At 38.5% G+C, this 25,427-nt stretch overlaps 1 protein-coding gene across 1 annotated transcript in view; it reads right to left on the bottom strand.

The window, feature by feature from the left end:
• Nucleotides 1–5,165: 5,165 nt before the first annotated feature.
• pdgfc (platelet derived growth factor c) overlaps nucleotides 5,166–25,427 on the bottom strand; it is a 128,134-nt gene continuing 107,872 nt past the window's right edge. Inside the window, exons 3-6 of the mRNA XM_062999877.1 lie at nucleotides 22,727–22,907; nucleotides 10,316–10,511; nucleotides 6,687–6,907; nucleotides 5,166–5,486 (exon numbers count right to left, since the gene is read on the bottom strand). Coding sequence (XP_062855947.1) covers nucleotides 5,382–5,486; nucleotides 6,687–6,907; nucleotides 10,316–10,511; nucleotides 22,727–22,907 — 703 coding nt within the window. The 3' untranslated portion in view covers nucleotides 5,166–5,381. The remainder of the gene's footprint in view (nucleotides 5,487–6,686; nucleotides 6,908–10,315; nucleotides 10,512–22,726; nucleotides 22,908–25,427) is intronic.

Raw genomic sequence — 25,427 nt, forward strand, 5'->3', positions numbered from 1 at the left:
TTGGTGATTGAGTGAGCGTACAAAAGTCCTATTTTGGCAGTGTGCATAGAAGGAATAGTAGAAGAATTAGACAACTGGGGATCCATTGCACAGAGTGACCAAAGAACATTATGGTTTATTCCTCAAGCAGACAATAAATTTGAAAGTCCAGATGACGGGATGTCATTCTGTGAGATGTAGTGATCAAAAAGAGAGTGAGAAGACCAGTGGATATATTTTGGCGGTCAAGGAATTCAAGGAATTTCATATTCCAGATGTGCATGTTTGTTTAAACTTTTTAATTTTGGCAACCAAGTATGTGAATAACAAAGCAGGTAATCCCAACACCATTTTTATGGTTAGTGAAACAAGTAACACCTAAGCCTTAATCCAAACACCAGAAATTACACACAAAGTCGAGTGAAGAGCAGTGAATAGGCTCTGCAGCACAGCAACATAGTCCACAAAAAACTAAGCCAGAAACTTAGCGAAATTTACCCTGGCTATAGTCAAAAAATGTGTAATAGGAGTTAGAGGGCTTGAAGGTTGGCTACCAGTGTTGCTGTTGGGTAACCAAGATTGGAACAATGTCCACTGGACAGAAGTCCAGAAATCAGCAAAGTTGTAGGTCAACAAGAGCATAAAATCACAAAAGAACTGGAGCACCAGAGAAACGAATATGCAAAAAAAGCACTGAAAAAAGAAATTAGAAAAATAGAAAATCCTTAGAAAAGCACCAGCAAAGATGTCCACAGCGTACTCTCAAACCGGAATTGTATGTTTCTGGAAGATCAGTCTTCAACCCAAGACCTTGTCTTCTCTCTTAATAACTCCCAGATCAAACCATCTAATAATGTCCTGGATAGTCAGTATCTTTCTCTACTCATGTAGCTAACATGACAAAATCATGTCGGTTCCGCCTTGTTTTGGCCACTTCTTTCTATGAAAGCCACTCAGAATCTTGTCCAATCACTTGTCATCTTAAGGCTGGACTACTGCAACTTCTTGCTGGCAGGTGCCTATGTAAATTATGTCCACTAATATACCCCTGTAATTTATTCAAAGTGCAGCTGCCCGCCTGGTTTTCAACTAACTCAAACGCTGCCACATCACCCCACTGCTGCGTTCTCTTCACTGGCTTATTGTAGCTGCTCACATTCAGTTTAAAACAATGATGCTCATCTACAATGCCAAAAATGGTCCAGCCCCAAGCTGCTGTAGAGAATTCATAAAATCCTGCTTTGTATAACGCAACCTCCAAGCCACAAGTCTCACTCGTCTTGATTTTCCACCCAAAACTCGAGAAAGACAGGAATTAAATGTGTTCCTAGTACTAGCACCCAAATTGGTGGAATTAACTTCCCCTGTCTTTTCGAACATCTGAGTCTCTCACCATCTTCAAAATACGATTAAAGACCCACCTTTTTGCTAAGTACTTAAGCTGAGTACTAATGTTCACTTCTAATCTAACTAATCTTCTACAGCATCTTAACAATGTTTTACCTATTCCTTTGTTTTAACAGGATTTTAGCAGATGTGTATCCTGGGACTGTTGTCTGCTTGAACAAGAGAGGGGAAATGTTTACTGGAAAATAGCGTCTGCTAAATGCCAAAAATGTAAATGTAAAAGAAACTAAGCAAGTAAAACACTTGTATGGAACATTAATATTTATTAATTGACCTTATTGCTCATTTTTGTTGCGGACCTTAGTCAAATTGCCTGATGTTTTTGTATCTTTATTTAATTTTAACCTATAGACATGTCAGCATTCAGGATAATCTGCTAAATTCATCAGTCAGTAATTTAGTTATTGACATACACTTGCTGCTTCATCTTGGCGAGGATGCCAGTACATCACAGGGCAACACACACCTACACATTTTCTCACCTACTTTCACTTTGTTAATTATGTAGGTTCAAAGTAGTTTAAGTGTTGCAGCCATACACACTGCTAACCGTTGCATAAAAGCAGTTATATAAACTAAATTATATGCTTCCAAATTTGTGCTCACAGTTTGGAAAAGGCCCATTACTGTTCTAGCATGTCTGTGGCTGTGCAAGGTCAAAAATACATGGTTTAAAAAATGGTTTAATGAGTTTGGTGTGGCCTTATGCCCCTGATAAATAAAAAAAAGGTGTTAGTGAAGTAAGTGAAGAATTTTGGACATATAGTGTGTGTAATTACAGACACATTTCAGGATTCTGATACAAGTATTATGTATGATATTAGTATATTATATTACTAATATACTAAAACTGACTGCATATACACTGATCAGCCACCTCCTTGTTTCTACACTCACTGTCCATTTTATCAGCTCCACTTACCAGGTAGAAGCACTTTGTAGTTCTACAATTACTGACTGTAGTCCATCTAATTCTCTACATACTTTTTAAGCCTGCTTTCACCCTGTTCTTCAATGGTCAGGACCACCACAGGACCACCACAGAGCAGATATTATTTAGGTGGTGGATCATTCTCAGCACTGTAGTGACAATGACATGGTGGTGGTGTGTGTGTTGTGCTGGTATGAGTGGATCAGACACAGCAGTGCTGCTGGAGTTTTTAAACACTGTGTCCACTCACTGTCCACTCTATTAGACACTCCTACCTAGTTAGTCCACCTTGTAGATGTAAAGTCAGAGACGATCGCTCATCTATTGCTGCAGTTTGAGTTGGTCATCTTCTAGACCTTCATCAGTGGTCACAGGACGCTGCCCACAGAGTGCTGTTGGCTGGATGTTTTTGGTTGGTGGACTATTCTCAGTCCAGCAGGGACAGTGAGGTGTTTAAAAACTCCATGAGCATTGCTGTGTCTTATCCACTCATACCAGCACAACACACACTAACACACCACCACCAGGTCAGTGTCACTGCAGTGCTAAAAATGATTCACCACCCAAATAATACCTGCTCTGTAGTGGTCCTGGGAGAGTCCTGACCATTGAACAACAGGGTGAAAGCAGGCTAAAAAGGAATGTAGAGAAACTGATGGACTACAATCAGAAATTGTAGAACTACAAAGTGCTTCTATACGGTAAGTGGTGCTGATAAAATAGACAGTGAGTGTAGAAACACAGAGGTGGTCATAATGTTATGCGTGATCTGTGTATATACCTCCCCAACTGAACAAAAACTTGCTAAACATCCCATTTTAAAACCATGAGCATCCATATTTCATTACCCTTCCTTGCTGCAATAACAGCCTCAAGTTCTAGGTGTATTTCTGTAAAAAAGTTTAAACATTTAATAAAAGGAGCACATGTGAAATCAGCTACTAATGTTGAACAAAATGACATGGTTGCTATTGATGTCAAATCATCCCAAAGATAATTAAGTATTCCAGTGTAGAACTGCACACCAAACATAGAACCAAATGAGGGGTTTGGTAGGAAAGAATTTGTTTTTCTTTTTTATTAATTTAATTTCTCCTATTTTCTTCCAATTTAGTGTAGTCAATTTGTCTTCCGCTGCTGTGGGATCCCTGATTGCAGTCGAGGTGGGTATGTTGCTGCTCACGCCTCCTCCGACCCGTGCGCAGCCCTTAGCGGAACCCCCTTTCACCCATGCCTCTCTATCTGCTAATCAGAGTCCTTACACAGCGTTTGAAGACCCCACCCACATATTCCGGACATCCCGCCCTAGAAATGTATCTGCTGCAGGGCACTGCCAATTATGCCCGCTAGATGGCACCCAGCCGACCGGTGGCAATGCCGAGTTTTGAACCGAGGAGTTTAGAATCTCCGCGCTGGTGTGCAAGTGGAATATCCCGCTGCGCCACCTGGGTGCCTTGGTAAGACTTTCAACATTAAAATGTAACACTTTTTTTTATTCCAGTCAACCCCAGAATTTGTTGGTATGTGTTTATCCGAAAGCCCAGAATAAAGTCATATAAAATATAAATGTTACACATGTTCATTTGATATGATTTGATAGTATTTATTCAAGAATTAACTCAAAAATATTTATGTACACCCAGTTTATTGATCATTCAGTATTTATGAATCTGAGAGATGGTAAACCCTTAAACATATTCATCAGATTTGTGAGTCAATTAAGTATACGGTTGTCATATTGTTTCCTTTTTCAATATTCTGCCCACTTAGCAGACTTCAGTACCATTAACAAAGTAAGGCTTATTGACTCGCTCAACTGATCTAATTCCTTGAATTGTAGCCTGTTTTAACTGGACAAAAGTCTCCGGCAGATTTGTAAATTGCTTTGAAGTGAAGATTCAATACATACAGCACAGACAGGAGGGCCATTACCAGACTTCCCTGCTGAAAACAACACAGATCAACATCAGTTGTAGTTGCTGGGGTAAGCTTTGAGCTGCCAAATACTAATCGATTATTAGGTAGAGCTGGTTTTTAATTCAAAACAAAAGTGCTGGATGGTGGCCAGCATATTAAATCATAAAAACACAAAACATGCTGGTGACCAGCAAAAACAGTATAGACAGTATAAACACAAAAATGCAGGGACTCACAAAAAGTATAAATGTTCAAAACACAACAAAGAAAATGTAACAGTGTTCGATGTTTCAGTTGACATTTGGTGGATGCCCAAAGTATATGATCACAATCTCCATTAACACCTTGTGCTCTAAAGTAAAAAAAAAACCTCTCAAGCTACACCTCCACGGTCTTCATTTATATCCAGCTGGACTCATGTACACACTGTTGGTGTTAGTAAAACTTGTCGTATGCAAAAGACAAATGTATCATTTTAACCATTTGCAAGATAGATAAGGCATGAAACAAGTACAAGCAAAAATAATAAATGAGCCCATAAACAGGTGAAGATACCATCAGAAATGATAACTTTGATCATATTTTTGATACTTGTGTGGCATACACCAAGAATAATGTATGCTAGAGCCCCACAGTGTATGTGTGTGCGTGTGTGTGGGCGTGGTAAGTTTCTCAAATGTTTTGTTTCAGGCTGCTGATGCACTCAATTAAAGCACAGTGTAAAGATGAGCATTGTACAGACACAGAGTTATATCAACTAATGACACAAATAAAAAAGTATATTTACAACAGGATTTTAGCTTCACTACAATGCTATCTACAAAAAACACAGTTCCCTCTCTCACCTTAAGCACCACTGACAAAAAGGCATTGGAATTCTTCTTTTCCTGATCGCTTTGGCATTATTCAAAGGAAATGTAAAGAAACACCCTAATATTTAATATGTGGATCCTTTATTTAAAGTTTATGAAAGGCCCCAAAGGAATGCAGAGAAGACGTAAGCGGTCCCAGATTGATTTGTCCTCATTCCCCTCTGCAGGATAGTATAAAAATGAGAGCTTGAGTTAAGTTAATTAAAAGTAGTAAAACAAATTTTGACAAATAAATATTTTCCATTTAAAACTCCTGTTCAGGCTTTAGTTTAGTCCTAGTCATTCTTGCATTCACAGCTACACTCCTCATGGTGCTCGAGTGCAACGTCCGTCAAAGACTTCTGTGCCCCTCGACCTGGTCTGAATTTGAGCATCAAGACCTATGGACAAATGAAAAAAAGAGACATGGTAAGGATTTCAGTGTTGACATGGACTCAATAACACAGACCCTGCTGGTCAAAAATATACATACAGCACTTTTAAGATCTGGTTAAATGTACCTTAGCTTTTTTAAACCTATGACAGCTGTAAACCTTACATAACCTTATGAAGATGAAGATAAAGATATACTTTATTTGTCATATATACATATACAGGTGTACAGTACAATGAAATTCTTTCTTCGCATATCCCAGCTTGTTTGGAATCTGGGGTCAGAGTGCAGGGTCAGCCATCGTACGGAGCCCCTGGAGCAGACAGGGTTAAGGGCCTTGCTCAAGGACCCAATAGTAGCTGCATAGCAGAGCCTGGATTTGAACCGTCAATCTTTCGACCACTGTCCCAAGGGGTATTATTAAGGGGTATTTTTGTCCAGCAGACTTTAAGACCTTAATAATGTAATGTTTGTTTGATTGCGAACAGTGGCTTGCAACTTTAGTCTCTTTGTGATCCTTGGCCAATGATTTAATGTTCTATGTATGTTTTTTATGCATTTGTACCCAATTGCATTATGATTCCTCTCTACTGGTGCTGACCCCTGCCCCAATTGAGGAAAGCGAACTGACACACGCCCCCTCCAACACATGAGCAGTAGCCGACTGCATCTTTTCACCTGCACGAGAAGTTCACATGCCAATCAGCTTTGTGCACAGAGAGCCACACCCTGATCGCATTATCCCTCAACTCAGCCAGCAGAGGTCGTAATTGCATCAGTTATGAGGTCCTTATGCGGCTCCCTCCCTGGATGAACAGAGACAAGCATTGTTCATATAGCTTCCCACCCCAGCCGGATGGCAGAGCTGAGATTCAATATGATGTATTCAAAATCCCAGTTCAGCTGTGCTAGCGTATTTCACCTCTGTGCCACCTGAGCGGCTTTATGTAGGTTTTTTTATTTATTGAGAATTGTTTTTACAAATGATCTCAGGACCCAAAGAAATGTACTAGTTAACTGAGAAAACCATTTTATTGTACCTATTTGTTGTAGTGCACTGATGTAGACAGCAGGGAGCAATTTGGGAGCAGCCAACACTGGTTTTAAAACAGTTTTAAAAATGTTTGACTAATTTGTCTCTTTCTTATATGGTGACCTGTCACATTTTTCCACTATACCACGGATACAGAGCCCAGTAAAGTCATACCTCATGGTATTTTTTGGTGACTTTGGTGGGAGAACATTGGCAGTCATTGCAGGAGTTTGAACAGCAAGCACAGTTTCCCCCACAGCGCATCACCAGCAGGCAGCTTGGCCAGTAAATGACATCTGTCCTCTTCAACTCCTCACGCAGGGACACAGAGAAGTTACGAGGAGTGCAACTGTAGAGCCGAACCTCCTCTCGTAAGGTGTTCAGGTCCCCCACACCTGCACACACACAAACCTTAAACTCTGCTTTTTTTTTTTGTCAACTATAAACAAATCACAGAAATACTAAACTGATACTAAGTGTTTACAAGCACACTAATAACCTGATTAAGATCAATCTGATTGTTCAAATGCTGATGTGTACAGCATACTTTAATTATCCTAATTCAATTAGGGCTTTATTTGGAGTGTAATCTGTAATCTGATTAAGATACCTGGATTTCTTCCCAGTAATCGGTTTATTCAAGCCATTTATAAAACGGATAGTTCCGGTCCTAAAATCTGATTGGCTGAGTCGAGTTCGAAGCCGTTGTAAAATCCCCGATAAACGCACACCTATGACCACCTCACATCATTCCATATTAATACGCCACTGAAAAGAAAAAGTGAATGTTATGTTCGCGGAAGAATGCTTTTTGTAAGTGTTTTTGTAAATAACATTTATAAATTGAACATTGTTGTATTTTATTATATTTTATGTTGACTCGAGACCGTGCGTTACTGCTATGATTTTATCACGGGGAAAGATGTTTTAGGCACTCGCTTTGCGTCGTGCCAAAACAACCTTCCCCGTGATAAAATCGCAGTAACGCACGGTCTCTCGTGGCTTATTGCTTTAGTATACAGTTAATCTGCATGCTTTAAATGCAGTAAAATGTTTAACTTACAGTATCAGTACATCCACATAACATTATGTGAACCTGCACCATCACCACAGATTTGCATTAAAATGTCTAAATACACCGATTAGGCATAACATTATGACCACCTTCCTAATATTGTGTTGGTCCCCCTTTTGCTGCCCCATATGCAACAAACTGTGACAGGTGTCAGAATACACAGTATTTCTATCAGAACCAGCATTAACTTCTTCAGCAATTTGAGCTACAGTAGTATGTCGGTTGGATACTACACGGGCCAGCCTTCGCTCCCCACGTGCATCAATGAGCCTTGGCCGCTTACCATGACCCTGTCGCCGATTTACCACTGTTCCTTTCTTGGACACTTTTGATAGATACTGACCACTGCAGACCGGGAACACCCCACAAGAGCTGCAGTTTTGGAGATGCTCTGACCCAGTCGTCTAGCCATCACAATTTGGCCCTTGTCAAACTCGCTCAAATCCTTACACTTGCCCATTTCTAATACATCAACTTTGAGGATAAAATGTTCACTTGCTGCCTAATATATCCCACCCACTAACAGGTGCCGTGATAAGGTGATGATCAGTGTTATTCACTTCACCGGTCAGTGGTCATAATTTAATGCCTGGTCAGTGTATATGTATGCTGTATGTGTGAATGTTTATATACTGTGGCATAGTCTGTTTCTTTACAGACAACAAGGCTTACTGCAGACAGGTGTACTGTGGACAGAGTATCCCAATCATATAACATTTATTTATTTATTAGGATTTAACAGTCATGTTTTACACTTTGGTTACATTCATGACAGAAACGGTAGTTACTCATTATACAAGATTCATCAGTTCACAAGTTTAATTTCAAACACAGTCATGGACAATTTTGTTTCTCCAATTAATCTCACTTGCATGTTTTTGGTCTGTGGGAGGAAACCCACGCAGACACGGGGACAAAATGCAAACTCTACAGAAAGGACCCGGACCGCCCCACCTGCATCGAACCCAGGACCTTCTTGCTGTGAGGCAACAGCGCTACCCACTGAGCAACCATGCCACCCAAACCATGGAACAAAACGTCAATGCAAGCACACTTCATAATATAAAATTAGCCAAGTGTGTCGTATTGTGTATTGTGTGCACTGTTCGATGGGCATGGCCCCAGTACCCACCAACGATGCAGTACCTACAGACTGTAAAAAATATGTTTTGTGTTTGCTTTTAAAACAACAAAACTGCAATTTACGTTTGTTAATTGACATGCAATTGTGAGTTACTTGTTTGTGGTGTAACTTTATTCTCTGTGGGTAAATAATTTCCAGATGTTTTTATATTGAGCATTCGTACATTTTCAGTCTACACTGTTCAGTTAAACAGAACATACATACGTTTGTTTAATACTGTTTAAAACCTAAATATTTCTATGTGCAAAAACCAGAGTTAGTATAGCGCTATTACCAATTGCATTGCAGTGATGCTTTGGATAAAAGCATCTTCTATATGCAGTAGAAGTTTGTTTGTTTATTTAGATTTTAACGTCATGTTTTACACACTTTAGTTACATTCACGACAGGAATTGTAGTTACTCATCACACAAGATTCATCAGTTCACAAGGTTATAACGAACACAGTCATGGACAATTAAGTGTCTCCAATTCACCTCAGTTGCATGTCTTTGGACTGTGGGAGGAAACCGGAGCACCCGGAGGAAACCCACACGGACACAGGTAGAATAAATTGGCAGTTTGTTTTGGCACATAGAAATATTTTAAGGTTTTAAACAGTATTAAACAGATTTAGTACAGCGCTAACACTTGCATCGCAGTAATGCTTTAAATAAAAACATCTGCTATATGAAGGTTTTTTTTAAAAGGATCCAGGTTTGAAAAGTGTGAGTTCCCTCTATTAAAGCTTGTCATCATCTTTGGGTTAAATCATTTACCTACAGAACAAGGGTTTAACTATGAAGTTACAGTGTTTACACATCATCGCTGTCAGATGACAAACATGTATCTCCAAAAACCCAACTTTTCAGGAAAAAGAAAAAACTTTTTCCCCTGACAGTAACGGTGCAAACAAACCACAGACGGCACAATTTAGATACAGTTCAGCACAGAAATAAAAATATGTCTTTATCAGGTCATCAGTCCGTCGGTTTCATATGTAAAATGGACTTACATGTACAAATATAAATCATGTTTACAACCATGCAATTGAATAACCTAAATAAACTGTATAGATCAAACATTACGCATTTCTCAAACAGTACTGGAAGGAGATACGCGGTTTTGATGGACATGTCTAGCCGCCAATGGAGATACTCGTTAAAGAGATTGCATGATTTTTCATCCTTTCATTGGTCATGTTGATATTCGCTGCTATGGACAGACATAAATTTATACCCACAATCAACACATGTAAAAAAGTGAAAACCACTAAAAGTGGAGATACATGTTTTTAATGCTAAAACACATCACGTAGGTTTTTTTTATCACCCTTAATTTTTTTTTTTTATTCCTTTTTATTTGGTTGCTTTGTTGCCTAAACCATGTTTGTATAATAACCCGATTACTGGGTATAATAGCAAACAAAAAAACTGAATGTTCTGTTCACACACTACTAAATCATCTGTTATTAAGTGTTTGGACTTCTTTCTTATTTTGTTCAACTATGTTGAAGAACATAGCTAAGTAAAAGGTTTCTGCTATGTGCTTGTGCTCGTTTTGCTCTGAATGGCTCTGAATATACTAGTTTCTAGAAACAAATACCTCTTTTTTTCTGGTAAAAGAAAGATTTGCCCAACGCGTGCCACATGGGCTTGTAAAGTTCCTCTAGGTCACGCTGCCAGCGATCAGGCTCCAGGTATTTTAGCACCTCCTCCACTGTGCCAAATCCAGCCATGGTTTCACTAAGAGCTTCCACATTCTGCATAACCGGAGGGCTCACAGCTGTCACGGCTGGCTTCTGGAAATCACACAATCAAACATTTAAAAATTAAAGGGGAATTATAAACAGGTCTTAAAAACAACAATAGTTACCCAACCTTGTGCAATAAAGCCCAAGGAATTTTCAACACAATGACCAAAATATGACCAAAATTCTGTTGTAAGCTCCACAACTACTTTTCACCTTGAAGCATCTTTAGAGATATATGAGGATTTCATAGGCAGGGTTGAACAGATCATGTGTCATTTTGCACCACATGCAGAATTAACTATTTGTTCATGAAACATGAAACTTCATGCTTAAAAGATTTGAACTTGTGTTATCTCTTCAGTTAAAGAAAATTCTTTGTCACATTCTTTGTCACATGAAGACCACCACTTCCACTGTATTCTATTCTATTTCTTATTTCTATTTCTAATTTTATTTCTAATAAATTCCAAAGTGGCATAATGAAAACCACTGTTATGCTACTCTTACAACAAAGTGGTTGAATTTGTGAAGGTATTTCTTTTAACAAAAGGGATTAATAGATCTGAACTAGCTTCTTTTAGTCAGAGTGAGTCAGGCATCTAAGCAAAGAACACCAAATCATAGGTGATTAGTTTAAAAAAATAGATTAGTCAGAATGAAGCAAATATTGATTCTGAGCCAAGCTAATTATTGTGGTTGGTTATAAAAGCAGCAATAAACATAACAGGTACTACATTTTTAAGTAACAATGACAAAATTCTATTAACCAAGTCAGAGAGCTTGCCTAGCTAGATAAACTGCTTACAAAAATTAAACTCATTAAGATCAGTGATTAGTTATTAGGGCCTAACTGGTCAGGATAAGAACCTATATAGGCTAAAGTGGCAAGTATTTAAAGTGACCTCCTCTTACACTTGAGCAATATAGCAGGAACCGGGCTCTCTTAAACCTACATGGAATAGAACCCTAATTAATGTCAATGCTAACATCTGTTTTTGTCTTGCTATTTTATATTAAAATGACTGCTTTGAGGTCTAAAAGGTCTATTACACCAGGTTTGTGCAGGACAGGCTTGAGCATTACATACACGTTGTATGGGTGTAACTCTATGGGCTATGATGGGACAAGAGGGGCGGACACACACGCAGAGATGTTGAATCAAAAGTATTTAATAATAACAAAAGACACAAGACAGGTTTACACAAGACGGAAGAACAAGACACACAACTTATGCTAAAGCTAACTGCTAAGCTAAATCTAAACACACAAGAACAAAGCTAAAGCTAAATGCTAAACATGAAACAGGAACCTAAACGCTAAGCTAAGCTAACAACATGGTACAAGACACTAAACACTAAACAAACATTAACAAAGTTAAACAAGGACTAGACTAAGACATGACAAATCCGACATGACAAAGGCAGTCATATTCTAATCAAATAGTCTCCCCAGACTGTTCCCCAGCTCCCCTCTTAAATACCCTCAGATGAGGGGCATCTGGGGCTAATTAGCAGAGGGGACCAATCATAAAAGGTCAGGACTGAGAGTGAGAGAGGGGTGTGGCACCTCTACACTGAATCACTATCCGTGACAATGGGTTTAAAAAATCTAATATGCATAAAACACATCATTCCCCACAAAATACCAAATATCACATAATTTGACAGACATAAATATAATATATAATTTTGCATCAGCAAGGCCACTCTCAAAGGGAAATCAGCAAACAATCTGGATGCTCAAGCTGTGGTATTCTAAGCTATTATAAAGAAATATAAAAAAGGGCTGGAGGGCAAAGAAGACTTTTAAAATCTGATGAGAGACTGCAAAAAGTGAAGACCCTTCTACAGTCTGAAGAAGCTTGGTCAGTAATGGATTTTTTGAAAGAATAGTAGCCAGGAAACCACTTTTTATGGAAAGGGAACAAGGTGAGAAGACTAGGAGCTATAACTATGAGCTAAAGCTCATGAAGATTGGGATGAAGATCCGCAGAAAAGAGTATTATGCAGTGACAATTAAAAGTTTGAGATTTGTGGGTCCATTAGTCGACAATATGTGAAAAGAAGAGTTGGAGAGAGATGGACGAATGAGTGCTTATGTCCTTCAATGAAACATGGAGGAGGGTCTGTCCTGTTTGGGGCTGCAATTCTGCCAGTAGTGTAGGAGATATTGGCCGAATTGTTAGAATCATGAATGCTGAAAAGTACAGACAGGATGTAATTCATCATGCCATTCCTTCTGGAAAGCACCTGATTGGGAGTGGTTTTATTTTTTAGCATGATAAATCCAAGCACACTGCTAAACAAGTAAAATCATATTTGTAGTGAGAAACAGCTGATAAAACACTGACAATCATGGACTGGCCTCCACAGAATTAATCTAAACATCTCTTATATAGAACCTGTCTGGCAATGTGAAGTGGACTAGAAGGTCTTAAAAAGCAGCACATGATGTCACATTCTAAAGAGATTTAAATTACAGATGCAAACAAAGTGTTTGAAACCTACAAGTTTGAAGTGGGTTACAAAGTCATTGCTAAGGCTTCAGTTAAGTACAGACAGATCCTTCTGGACCACCAAAATTCCATGAAGAATGCACTGATGACTCAGGAGGCCCAAAAGAACCCAGATGACCATCTAATGCCCTGCATGCCTCAGTTAATGTCAACGTACATGACTCCACATTAAGAAAGACACTGAGCAAAAATTGCATCCATAGGAAAATTGCAAGGCAAAAACCTCTGTTGACCAAAAATAACACAAAGGCTCATCTTGTATTCATTAAAAAAGCCACCCCAAGACTTTTGTGATGATGGAAAAAGGTGGAACTTTTTGGAAGATATGTAAGTAAGTAAGTAAGTAATTTATTTGTAAAGCACATTTACAACCAAAGTGCTGTACATGTTGAAACATAAAACACACATATAAAAAAGCAACACAAAGTATAAAACAGTAGAACAACAGAAACGCAGACCATGACACTCATCCAGGAAACGCTAGTTGGTAGAAGTGCGTTTTTAGTCTAGATTTAAAAACAGAAATGGAGGAAGCGGCCCTGATGTCCAAAGGTAGACTGTTCCACAACCTCGGAGCAGCAACTGCAAAGGCTCGATCACCTTTGAGCTTTGACCGTGACCGTGGCACAGCCAAGAGCAATTGATCGGATGACCTAAGAGATCTAGGAGAACAATAGAAATGGAGCAAGTCTCTTATGTAAGATGGCGCCAATCCATATAAGGACTGAAAAACAAACAGAAGAACTTTAAATTGGATCCTGTAGCTTACAGGAAGCCAATGAAGAGATGCCAGGACCGGGGTAATGTGGTCAAACTTCTTTGTACCTGTGAGCAGACGTGCTGCTGCATTTTGGACTAGCTGTAACCGAGCTAATGAAGACTTACTTATACCCATATACAAACTGTTACAGTAGTCTAGGCGACATGAAATAAGTGCATGAATTACCTTTTCCAGGTCTTGTGGTGACAAAATTGATTTGATCTTAGCAATTGATCTAAGGTGAAAAAAGCTGCTTCTAACAACAGAGTTTATTTGTTTATCGAATTTCAGATCAGAATCAAATATTACCCCAAGATTCTTTACCTGTGATTTCACATAGTCTGACAGTTCCCCAATGTTTTCTATTAAAGGATCTGTATATTTGGGAGAGCCAAAGAGAATAACTTCTGTTTTATCCTCATTCAGTTGAAGAAAACTATTTGCTAACCAACACTTAATCTCTTTCAAGCATTCCTTCAGGCGTTTAAAAGAGTGTGTCCTGTTATATTTGGTGTAAGGCTAACACCACATTCCACCATAAGAACGTGGCGGTAGTGTGTTGGTCTGGGCTTCCACAAGACCTGGAGAAGTTGTCATTCTGCAAGTCCACTCTATCAGAATGTCTGCCTGTCAGTTGTGACCTAAAGCTCAAGCGTGATTGGGTAAAGCAGCAGGACAGTGATTGAAAGAACACAAGCTATCCCACCTCTAAATGGCTAGAAAGAAATGAAATTAAGGTTTTGAAGTGGCCAAGTCAAGTCCTCACTGGAATTATATTGAAATGCATTGGGTTTGGCAAGAGGGGCAATGTGTGCACCATTGAAATAGGAACCACCGGCCAGTCATGTGTGCCTCTCTTACGGCTTTGGAAAGAGAAATACCAAGCAGGTCCAGGGCTTTTTTTTTGCTAGTGTCCGTCCTAGGAACACCTTAACCCTGGTTAAGGAGTCATGTTGGGGGAACTGGCACCTGCTGGTTCCACACATATCTTTATTTATATGGAAATAAGTGAATAAATGTTGTTTCTCGGTTGTGTTTTACAATTACAGAATTTCTAATGCATGCCTAATGAAGGCCTAAAATGTTTGAATGTTTCTGCTGGTATGAAACTACCAAACGGGAGCAACAAACCTAGTATGCAGGTTTCTTTTCTCTTTACTGCTGTGAGAATTGGAAATCATTAAACCTTAATAATTATTTACTTTTGGGCCTGCATACACTTCCTGATTTGCCATCGTAATCTCACCCTCCTCATTATCTACAGCACCAGCTATTCCCTCACCTCTGTTGAAAACATAATGTCTTGTTTCGTAAGCAAAATGCTATTTTAATGGCTGTTAACCTAAATCCTCAGCAATTTCCAGAGACACTTACGTGTGTTTACAGCTGAGGCTGCTGGTTTTTTCCTGCTTCCGGAGGATGTAATGAAGGTGAGTGAGTGATCAGAAACTCGGTGCTGGTGCGTCAGCGGAATATCCCGCTGCGCCACCTGGGCGCCTTTAAATTGTATTTTTAAAGTGCAGCAGACCCTCCTGCAGTAAAACACCACCACAACGTGATGCACCCACCCCTGTGCTTTATAATTGGGATGACAATCTTTGGCTTGCAACCCTCTTTCCTCCATACATAAAAATGGTTATTATGGCCAAAAAGTTAAATTTTTGTTTCATCTGAGAACATTTCTCCAAAAAGTAAAATAACCTGGCTTTCCTTTCATTAATTCATTCATTCATTCATTCATTCATTGTCTTGTCTGTTTTTACTACCACTTTATCCTAGAAGATTAATGATATAGTTTTTTAGAAATTTCCAAGCTATATAAAGGTGATGTATGTAAACATCTGACCCACTGGAATTTTGATACAGTAAAAAATAGCTTGTCTCCTGTACAAAGCAGATATCCCAAATTTGTATTTTAAATTTTTTTTTGGATTTTAACGTCATGTTTAACACACTTTGGTTACATTCATGGCAGACACAGTAGTTCATCAGCTCACAAGTTTAATGTCAAACACAATCACGGACAATTCACCTCACTTGCATGTCTTTGGATTGTGGAAGGAAACCGGAGCTCCCGGATGAAACCCACACAGACACAGGGGGAACATGCAAACTCCGCACAGAAAGGACCTGGACCACTCCACCTGGAGATGAAACCCAGGACCTTCTTGCTGTAAGGCGACAGTGCTACCCACTGAGCCACCTTGCAGCCCCAGATATCCAAAAAAACTTGCTAAAGCTTTACTTTGTTGACGAAATCTGTGAAGGGGATACATATAAGTGTATGTAAACTTATAACCTCAATTGTATAAAAACATTAACAACACTGTAATTTTAAAGTCAAACATTACTCTTCTCAGAAAGAAAACCAATAAGTCACCACATCCTACCATGTAATTGGCATGATGGCAACAACAACAACAACTGCAAAACCTGTTGGAATAAGCTTTCCAAAACTGATGGTGGAGACACGTGTTTATGAATAGAGAATCAAAATTGTTTATGTACCAAAATTAGGACTGGAATCAAACCATGACAGAACACTGCATAATTGCAAGTGGTAATGTGTTTGCCAGGAACCAGACTGACTGCCTGGAACCATTGCTCAGCACTTGCTCATCCTTAATACAAAACAAACCACACACTAAACCCAAACTGTAGACTAGACCAGAGGTTGTTTAAAACACATCTACTTCAGGAAATATTCAGTTTCTCCACAGCTGGTCATGTCGGTTTCATTTCAGTTTCTCTGCAGCTGGACCTGCCGTTTTCATGGTGACTTTTTTTTACCAGAAAGAAAACAAAGTTAGAGTAAGGGAAACCAATAAGCAATCTGAGATTGAATTCAGGAGTGGTAAATAATGCCAAAACAAGTTTAAAGGTATATATAAACAAGCACGAGAAAGAAAACTGGCAGGCATCAGACAGCAAAGGTGAGTATAACTATTAAGTTTTAGGGAGGAAAATAATCCTCTTTAAATGTGCCATGCAAAAACTGCGGAAGTGAAAATTAAAGGGGGGAAACTGAAGCACAGCTGAGTCGGAAATGGAAAGTGGTGTTCTCGGGCAGCAGTTATGACTAGAACCTTGGAAATATCTCACCTATTATTACAGGCAGGATGTGAGGTGAGAAGGTCAGTCTGGCTAGAATGATAGAACTGACTGCACCACAATTAGAAAAACTTCTCATGGATGAGCTTTTTTGGGGAGCAAAAAGGAACAGTACTATTTAAATTTTGGTAAACATAACTGTAGCAGAGATCACTTTTGTTATGTCTAATAAAGAAAATAAATTGTCAAGATCAAGGTCATGTAAACAAAACAAACAAATTAGTATATATTGATATTTATAATTAATTGGTTTCAAAAATTAAAAGGTTTATGAAACCACAACGTCTTTTACACACATTCATGAATGAACTACAGTACTGTTATTTATTTCGTACCTGAGATGTCTTAAAGATGAAATTGTCGACAGTGACTTAGCTTCATTGCTTCATTGATTTGTGGGGTTTTAATTCTTTTTTAAACAATTAATTTACAAAAATTGAAATTTATTGTGAGGAAAAAGTTAGGACACCCCCACATTTATTTTTACTTAAAATGTCTAAAATTAGAATCCAGTGCACCACATCAGCTGCAATGATTAAACCATCGATAGAGGACATCAGTTTTATTTAAACCTCAAACATTAGTTTGGTTTGCTCGATTGTTGAAGTGAGTGGTATCACCATGTTAAGATCTAAAGAGCTCTCTGAGGCCTTCAGAAAGAAGGTTGTAGATGCATATGAGTCTGGGAAGGGATTTAAAAAGATCTGAAAACAATTAGAAATCAGCCATTCTACTGTCCGGAAAATACTTTACAAGTGGAGAACATTTAAAACAACTGCCAACATGGCCAGTTCAGGCCATCCTAGCAAGTTCAGCTCTAGAGCAGACTGCAAGATGGGTAAAGAAGTCTTCAATAATCCTACAATGTCCTCACGGGACCTACAGGTAGCTCCTGCCACAGCTGATAGCAAGGTACATGCATCTACCATCAGAAAGAGATTGCACAAGTTTGTTTTTCATGGGAGGTGAGCAAGGAGGAAACCCTTGCTGTCAAAAAAACATCAGAGCAAGACTAAAGTTTGACAGAGAACACCTAGACCAAGACCAACACTTCTGGAACAATGTGCTTTGGACAGATGAATCCAAAGTTGAATTATTTGCGCACAGTAAGAGAAGACATGTTTGGCCTAAACCAAAAGAATCCATGATGAATTCTTTACTGTATCAGAGGGTGCTTGAGAAAAATGTAAGACCATCTGTCCAGATACTGAAACTTAAGCGGAAGTGGACCATGCAGCTTGACAACGACCCAAAACATTCCAGTAAATCTACCAAGGAATGACTCAAAAGAAAGAAATGGAGAGTTCTGGAATGGCCAAGTCAAAGCCCGGATCTTAATCCTATTGAGATGCTGTGGGGTGATTTGAAATGGGCTGTGCATGCAAGAAACCCCTCAAACCTCATACAGCTGAAGAAATTCTGCATAGAGGAGTGGGAAAAAACTTTCTCCCAGTCGATGTCAAAGACTGGTAGATGGTTATAGGAAATGTCTAATTGAGGTTATTTCAGCCAAAGGGGGAAATACCAGCTATTAGGGCATAGGGTGTCCTAACTTTTTCCTCACAATAAATATCCATTTTTGTTCATTACATTTTACAACATTTTTTGCTTCATGGTTTAGTGTTCTTGTTGGTGTTTTGACAGGAACCAAACCAGGGCTTCTCTAATATATTTATCCTTCCTTGCACTGTGGTTCTACTTGGCAAATTGTATATTAATCCATTCATCCTCTTTTGTCACTGTTTGAGTAAAAAGACTCTTATATGACCAGGTCATTTTCAGTCCACCAGTGGAAACTCACTCCATATGGAAATGTACCTAAGCTCTATCCCAAACACCTCCTTATTTAGTAAAAGGCTTCATAATCAATTTGACTTGCTCTAAGATTAAAACGAAGAATAGAGGTAGAGAAAACTATGTCTGACCTCTTTTATGTAGCATTCTTAAACCTCATTAGCTTCAGAAAAGAGCTTATTTAGCTGTAAGTGATTAGACTGGGAAGAGTGTTTACCCAGACGAGTGGCACAAGCAATAACTGAGTGACAGGTTTTAAATATATGGAATGGTTTGAGCTGACAGCTTTTGTTAGAGAAAGTAATGGAGAGAGTAGGCTCTGGATGCATGTGTGTGGTCTAAGTGGAGAAACGGATGAAGGGAGCAAGAACAGAAAAAGAACAGAGGACAGAAAGTTATTATGGTCAAGGATGAGGAGGGGGAATAACAGAAACTCAAACAAAGAGTGTAGAGTGACACTAAGTGGTATTGCTTTTTATCCTAGGTTTAGCTTTAATACTCCCACTTTTACAGTTAAAAAGAACAGTAATTCCTTAAAAACAAATCAGTCTTTCAACTATAATGCCTTAACATGTTATTCAGAGTTTTTCCAGGATGATTCACAAAACATTAGGATGCCAAGTGAAAAAGTGAAAAGTAGATAAATCCTTTTTTTTTTTTTAATCTGGGATCAGTTGTTTCAGTTTTACATAGAGCCCTTTTAAACATGTTTTTCTTTTGCATGTTTACTGTGTTACTAAATAGGACTGTACACCAAGATAGACAATTTGTCAATTTGTAAATGCACACAATAGCACTTTATATTGAATTAGAACCATTTCAAAAGGTGATACCATTTATTTATGCTCTTTATAACTATTTAATTACATTTTATCGTGTTTAGGGTTCCAGTAGGTTAAGCTCTACTTGAAATCATTGGGCTCAAAAACAAAATAAAAATAATAATAATAAAATATCTTAGTATGGTGCCATCCAAACAGTTCTATTACACATTGATCTACAACCCAAAGATATTTCATGTTTTCTCTGGTCAGCTTAATTCCATTTGTTAATATACATCCATTCTTGCATTTTAGGCCTGCAATACAATCCAAAAAAAAGGTGGCAGGGCAATTTAGGTCTACAACCCCAAATCAGAAAAAGTTGGACACTCTAAAAAATGCAAATAAAATAAAAATGCAGTGTTCCTTACATTAACTTTGACTTTTATTTGATTGCAGACAGTTTGAACCAAAGATATTTCATGTTTTGTCTGCTCAACTTCATTTCATTTATTAATAAACCTTTATTCCTGCATTTCAGGCCTGCAACACATTTCAAAAAAGTTAGGACAGGGGCAATTTAGGGCTAGTGATTCCAAACAGGTGATGTCAACAGGTGGTTGTTATCAGGGTTTGGTACAAAAGTAGCATCCAGGAAAGGCTGAATCTTTGGAGATCCTCTGGCCATATTTGCTCATCAGTTTGTCATGGGTGCACAAAGAATGGGACAAACACCTAAAAAGTAACACCTGAAACACTTGGTATCCTTGGTGTCAAAATATCTTTCAAGGAAGGCCAACACTACAAAGTGGTAAATGCATTATCATCCCAACAAATTTTGGAATGTGTTGCAGGCCTAAATTGCAAGAGTGGATGTATATTACCAAATAAAAATGAAGTGGAACACATAAAACATGACAAAACTTGGCTTCATACTGTCTGCAATAAAGTAACAATATATACTGTATATATACATATATACACACACATATATACTCCCTGGCCAAAAAAAAAGGTCACACACTCTAATATTCACACACTAATACGTCATTGGACCGCCTTTAGCTTTGATTACGGCACGCATCGCTGTGGCATCGTTTCCACAAGCTTCTACAATGTCACAACATTTATTTCTGTCCAGAGTTGCATTAATTTTTCCCCAAGATCTTGTATTGATGATGGGAGATTTGGACCACTGCGCTAGTCTTCTCCAGCACATTCCAAAGATTCTCAATGGGGTTAAGGTCTGGACTCTGTGGTGGCCAATCCATGTGTGAAAATGCTCCCTGAACCACTCTTTCACAACTTGAGCCCGATGAATACTGGCATTGTCTTCTTGGAATATGCCCGTGCCATCAGGGAAGAAAAAATCCATTGATGGAATAACCTGCTCATTCAGTATATCCAGGTAGTCAGCTGACCTCATTCTTTGGGCACAAGAATGTTGCTGAACCTAGAACTGACCAACTGCAGCAACCCCAGATCATAGCACTGCCTCCACAGGCTTGTACGGTAGGCACTAGGCATGATGGGTGCATCACTTCAGCCACCTCTCTTCTTACCCTGATGCGCCCATCACTCTGGAATAGGGTAAATCTGGACTCATCAGACCACATGACCTTCTTCCATTGCTCCAGAGTCCAATCTTTATGCTCCCTAGCAAATTGAAGCCGTTTTTGCCGGTTAGCCTCACTGACAAGTGGTTTTCTTAAGGCTACACAGCTGTTTAGTCCTAATCCCTTGAGTTCCCTTTGCATTGTGCGTGTGGAAATGCTCTTACTTTCACTATTAAACATATCTCTGAGTTCTACTGTTGTTTTTCTACCATTTGATTTCACCAAACGTTTAAGTGATCGCCGATCACGATCATTCAAGATTTTTTAGTTTGTGAAAGTCTCTATATTGGTATTTCAATAGTCATAGAGTGCACACATTGGTTCCAATGGTTCAATATGTGTTAAACTGTCTAGTAAAACCTACTGTCCTGTTTATGCAGGATCAGCATTCCGGTGGAGCTCTCCTTATTGAGACAGAAATAGATTATGTCTTGATATAGATTTTCATGTAACTTTATCTCAAAGAATATTGCAGCATTGTAATAGGACTGTTCCATCACTTTGATCAGGTGATCAGTCAGAACAACTTATATTAATAAATTGTTTGACAATCTAGCCACACACCTTACACTCTTACACTATTCTAATGCAAAAGCACCACAAGCATAGAATATGCCCTTTTAAACAGTTTCCAACCCTATTTTAAACTTTATTTTACTGAAACTTTACCCAGTTGAGTCTGTGAGTACAATTCCTACCATCCATGCCCCAGTAATAAACACTTGTTTAAAGTAACTAATTTTACTACCTAAAATGCAACAAATTAGTTGTATTCTGGTTAAACAAAGGTAATGAGACATAAAATAACCAAGTATTCTCTTCATTCATTAACTTCTTTGCCCAGATTGTTTAATAAGTTGCTATTGACTGTCCTGTTTTATGTGGATAAACTATCAAGTCTTAACACGAGGAATTCACCCTCCTATGTTTGTTATTTCTAAATTCAGAAATAAATGTAATCACTATCAGACAAAATATGGAACCATTGTTATATATACACCGATCAACCATTACATTAAAACCACCTCCTTGTTTCTACACTTATCACGATTTTATCAGCTTCCCTTACCATATAGAAGCACTTTGTAGTTATACAATTACTGACTGTAGTCCATCAGTTTCTCTGCATGCTTTGTTAGCCCACTTTCATGCTGTTCTTCAATGGTCAGGACTCTCCCAGGACCACTACAGAGCAGGTATTATTTGGGTGGTGGATCATTCTCAGCACTGCAGTGACACTGACATGGCGGTGGTGTGTTAGTGTGGGGGTCCTGACCATTAAAGAACAGGGTGAAAGCAGGTTAAAAAGGTATGTAGAGAAACAGATGGACTAAACTAATTGTAGAACTACAAGGTGCTCCTATATGGTAAGTGGAGTTGATAAAATGGACAGTGAGTGCAGAAATAAGGAGGTGGTTTTAATGTTATGGCTAATCAGTGTATGTTATATTACAACTTTTGACATTGTCAATCTCCATTTACATCATCACAGGTCCAGTGACTTTACTAATTCAACTTCTTTTAGATGATTCACTCATTTCAATAGGAGAAAAACAGCCTCACAAACTGTCATGTAACATTCTCTTTATGGAATGTTTTAGGAAGCCAAATATAAAGAGCCTTTTTTTTCTCATACAATCACCAGCCTGTTATATAAATCATAATTACAGTGTTTAGTTAATGTGAATCACTGAGACAGTGCTTACCTGCTGTAACAGAGAGTAGTGCACACTGAATCCTGGCTCTGACGGAAAGTACTCGTCTGATACAAAGCGAATGCGAATTTGATTCCCCTTGGAAACCTGAAGGCCAGGAGTGGTCTGAGAGCCACACCATCGACCCAGAACTATTCCTCCATCCGGATCCTCCACTTCCACATAATCATACCTAAAGGAGTAAAGAAGATCAGGCACATTATTGTACTGATAAAGAAAAAACACCTCTTCTATTTTTTTTTATGAATGTGTTTCAGCCACATCAATTGCTAACAGGTGTAATAAATTATATAAAAGAAATTATATGCTTTCAATGTAGCAACAGTTTATGTAGGGCTCTTTCCTGTTCCAGCATGGCTGAGTACACAAACCAAGGTCTATAAAGACATGAAGAGAAGCTTGATTTAAAGAAACTCCAGTGGCTTGCACAGAGCTCTGACCTCAGTCCTATTTAACAACTTTGAAATATACTGAAGCATTAATCAAGATTTTTTTTGACCAACATTAGTGCCCAGCCATACAAATGCTCTTTTATGTTAATGTGCAGACATTTCCACTGACATACTTTAGAGTTTTGTTAAAAGTCTTTCAGGAAGAGTGGCTGTTGTTATAGCAGAATAGATCACTTAGATATCACTCTATTTTAAAACTATTTGTTTTTGAAACTGGATGTCCAACACGCTCATAGACAGATAAATACAATAACATTTACAGTCTGTATGGTTTACTCATCCATCAGAACATCCGCTAAACTGTCTTCTTCAGGATATAAACAACTTCGCTGTAGTGCTTTCATTAAATATACTTTTTGTACCCTGTGACTGGTTTACAGTGTACTCCTAAAATTTCTAGAACATTTCAGTAGAGTTTTATGTCACCTAATTCAACCAATGCTTTTAGAAATTTTAATAGTCTCACCTAATTATTTTGTAATAATGAAAAAAATAATTGTATACTATAATCACTGCATAATCTAGTCTAGTCTGCATAGTCTGTAAATCAATAAAACATAACATTAAAACCATCTCCTTGTTTCTACACTCACTGTCCATTTTATCAGCTCTACTTATTATATAGAAGCACTTTGTAGTTCTACAATTACTGACTGTAGTCTATTTATCTACATACTTTTAGCCTGCTTTCACCCTGTTCTTCAATAGTCAGGGCCACCACAGAGTAGGTATTATTTAGGTGGTGGATTATTCTCAGCACTGCAGTGACACTGACATGGTGGTGGTGTGTAGGTGTGTGTCGTGCTGGTATGAGTGGATCAGACACAGCAGCGCTGCTGGGGTTTTTAAATACCGTGTCTATTCACTGTCCACTCTATTAGACACTTCTACCTAGTTGGTCCACCTTGTAAATGTAAAGTCAGAGATGATCGCTCATCTATTGCTGCTGTTTGAGTTGGTCATCTTCTAGACCTTCATCAGTGGTCACAGGGCGTTGTTGGCTGGATATTTTTGGTTGGTGGACTATTCTCATTCCAGCAGTGACAGTGAGGTGTTTAAAAACTCCATCAGCATTGCTGTGTCTTATCCACTCATACCAGCACAACACACACTAACACACCACCACCATGTCAGTGTCACTGCAGTGCTGAGAATCATCCACCACCTAAATAATACCTACTCTATGGTCCTGACCATTGAAGAACAGCATGAAAGGGGGCTAACAAAGCATGCAGAAAAACAGATGGACTACAGTCAGTAATTGTAGAACTACAAAGTGCTGCTATATGGTAAGTGGAGCTGATAAAATGGACAGTGTGTGTAGAAACAAGGAGGTGGTTCTAATGTTATGGCTGATCAGTGTATGTTTTAATAGTGATAAATCTTTTGGCAGTGAACTCATTTGGAATACTATTGTGTTCAGTATATAGTTCAGTACTTTGTTCAGTACACTGTGTTTAGTACTTTGGGATGCAGTCCTACAGTTGCGATCAACATTACTGGCAACCCTAATATTATGTACACCATGTAAAATATCTCCTGAAATAAAGTACTTAGTTTAAATGGTTGGATGCATATTATATCATTTGTTTGATACAAAAAACACAAGACATAAAAATAAACAAAAAATCATACAAGGTGAAACAATGCCAGGACACAATTAATGGCATCATTTGTCCCATTAGAAATAAGGACAAAATCAGGCTAATATGTGATTAATTAAAAATTAGACCCACCTGTCTTCACCCTTGTCAGTGTTACATGACTTTAATTGGCCTATGAATGGTGGCTTTGATGCTAACAAAGGGCAGTTTTATTCCCTGTTCCTTGTTCACAATGGCAAGATAAGAGAGCTGCCTATTAAACGCTATTATCACTTAGCACAAGCAGTCTTAAAGGTACAAGACTATCTCCAAAGACATTGGCATCCTGACTTCCTGAAGTTAATCGGTGAGACAATCACACAAAATGAAGTTTGAAATCTGGCAAAGAGACTCTTCAAAGAACTTGAAGCTGGAGACTTCTGATGGTTTTAGCCCATACCATACTCAACACAATGAACAAAACATGGCTCTATGAGGACCCCACTGGTTCAAAAGAGCGACTAAACTTTGCCAAAACTTACATAAAGAAACCACAAACCTTCTGAGAAAATATTTTATGGACAGATGAAACCAAACTAGAGCTCAAACTTGGCAGTGCACATCAGGGTTATGTTTATAGATGAGGAAATGAAGCAT

Source organism: Trichomycterus rosablanca, chromosome 8, assembly GCF_030014385.1.
Source record: "Trichomycterus rosablanca isolate fTriRos1 chromosome 8, fTriRos1.hap1, whole genome shotgun sequence".
In the NCBI taxonomy this organism is placed as follows: Eukaryota; Metazoa; Chordata; class Actinopteri; order Siluriformes; family Trichomycteridae; genus Trichomycterus; species Trichomycterus rosablanca.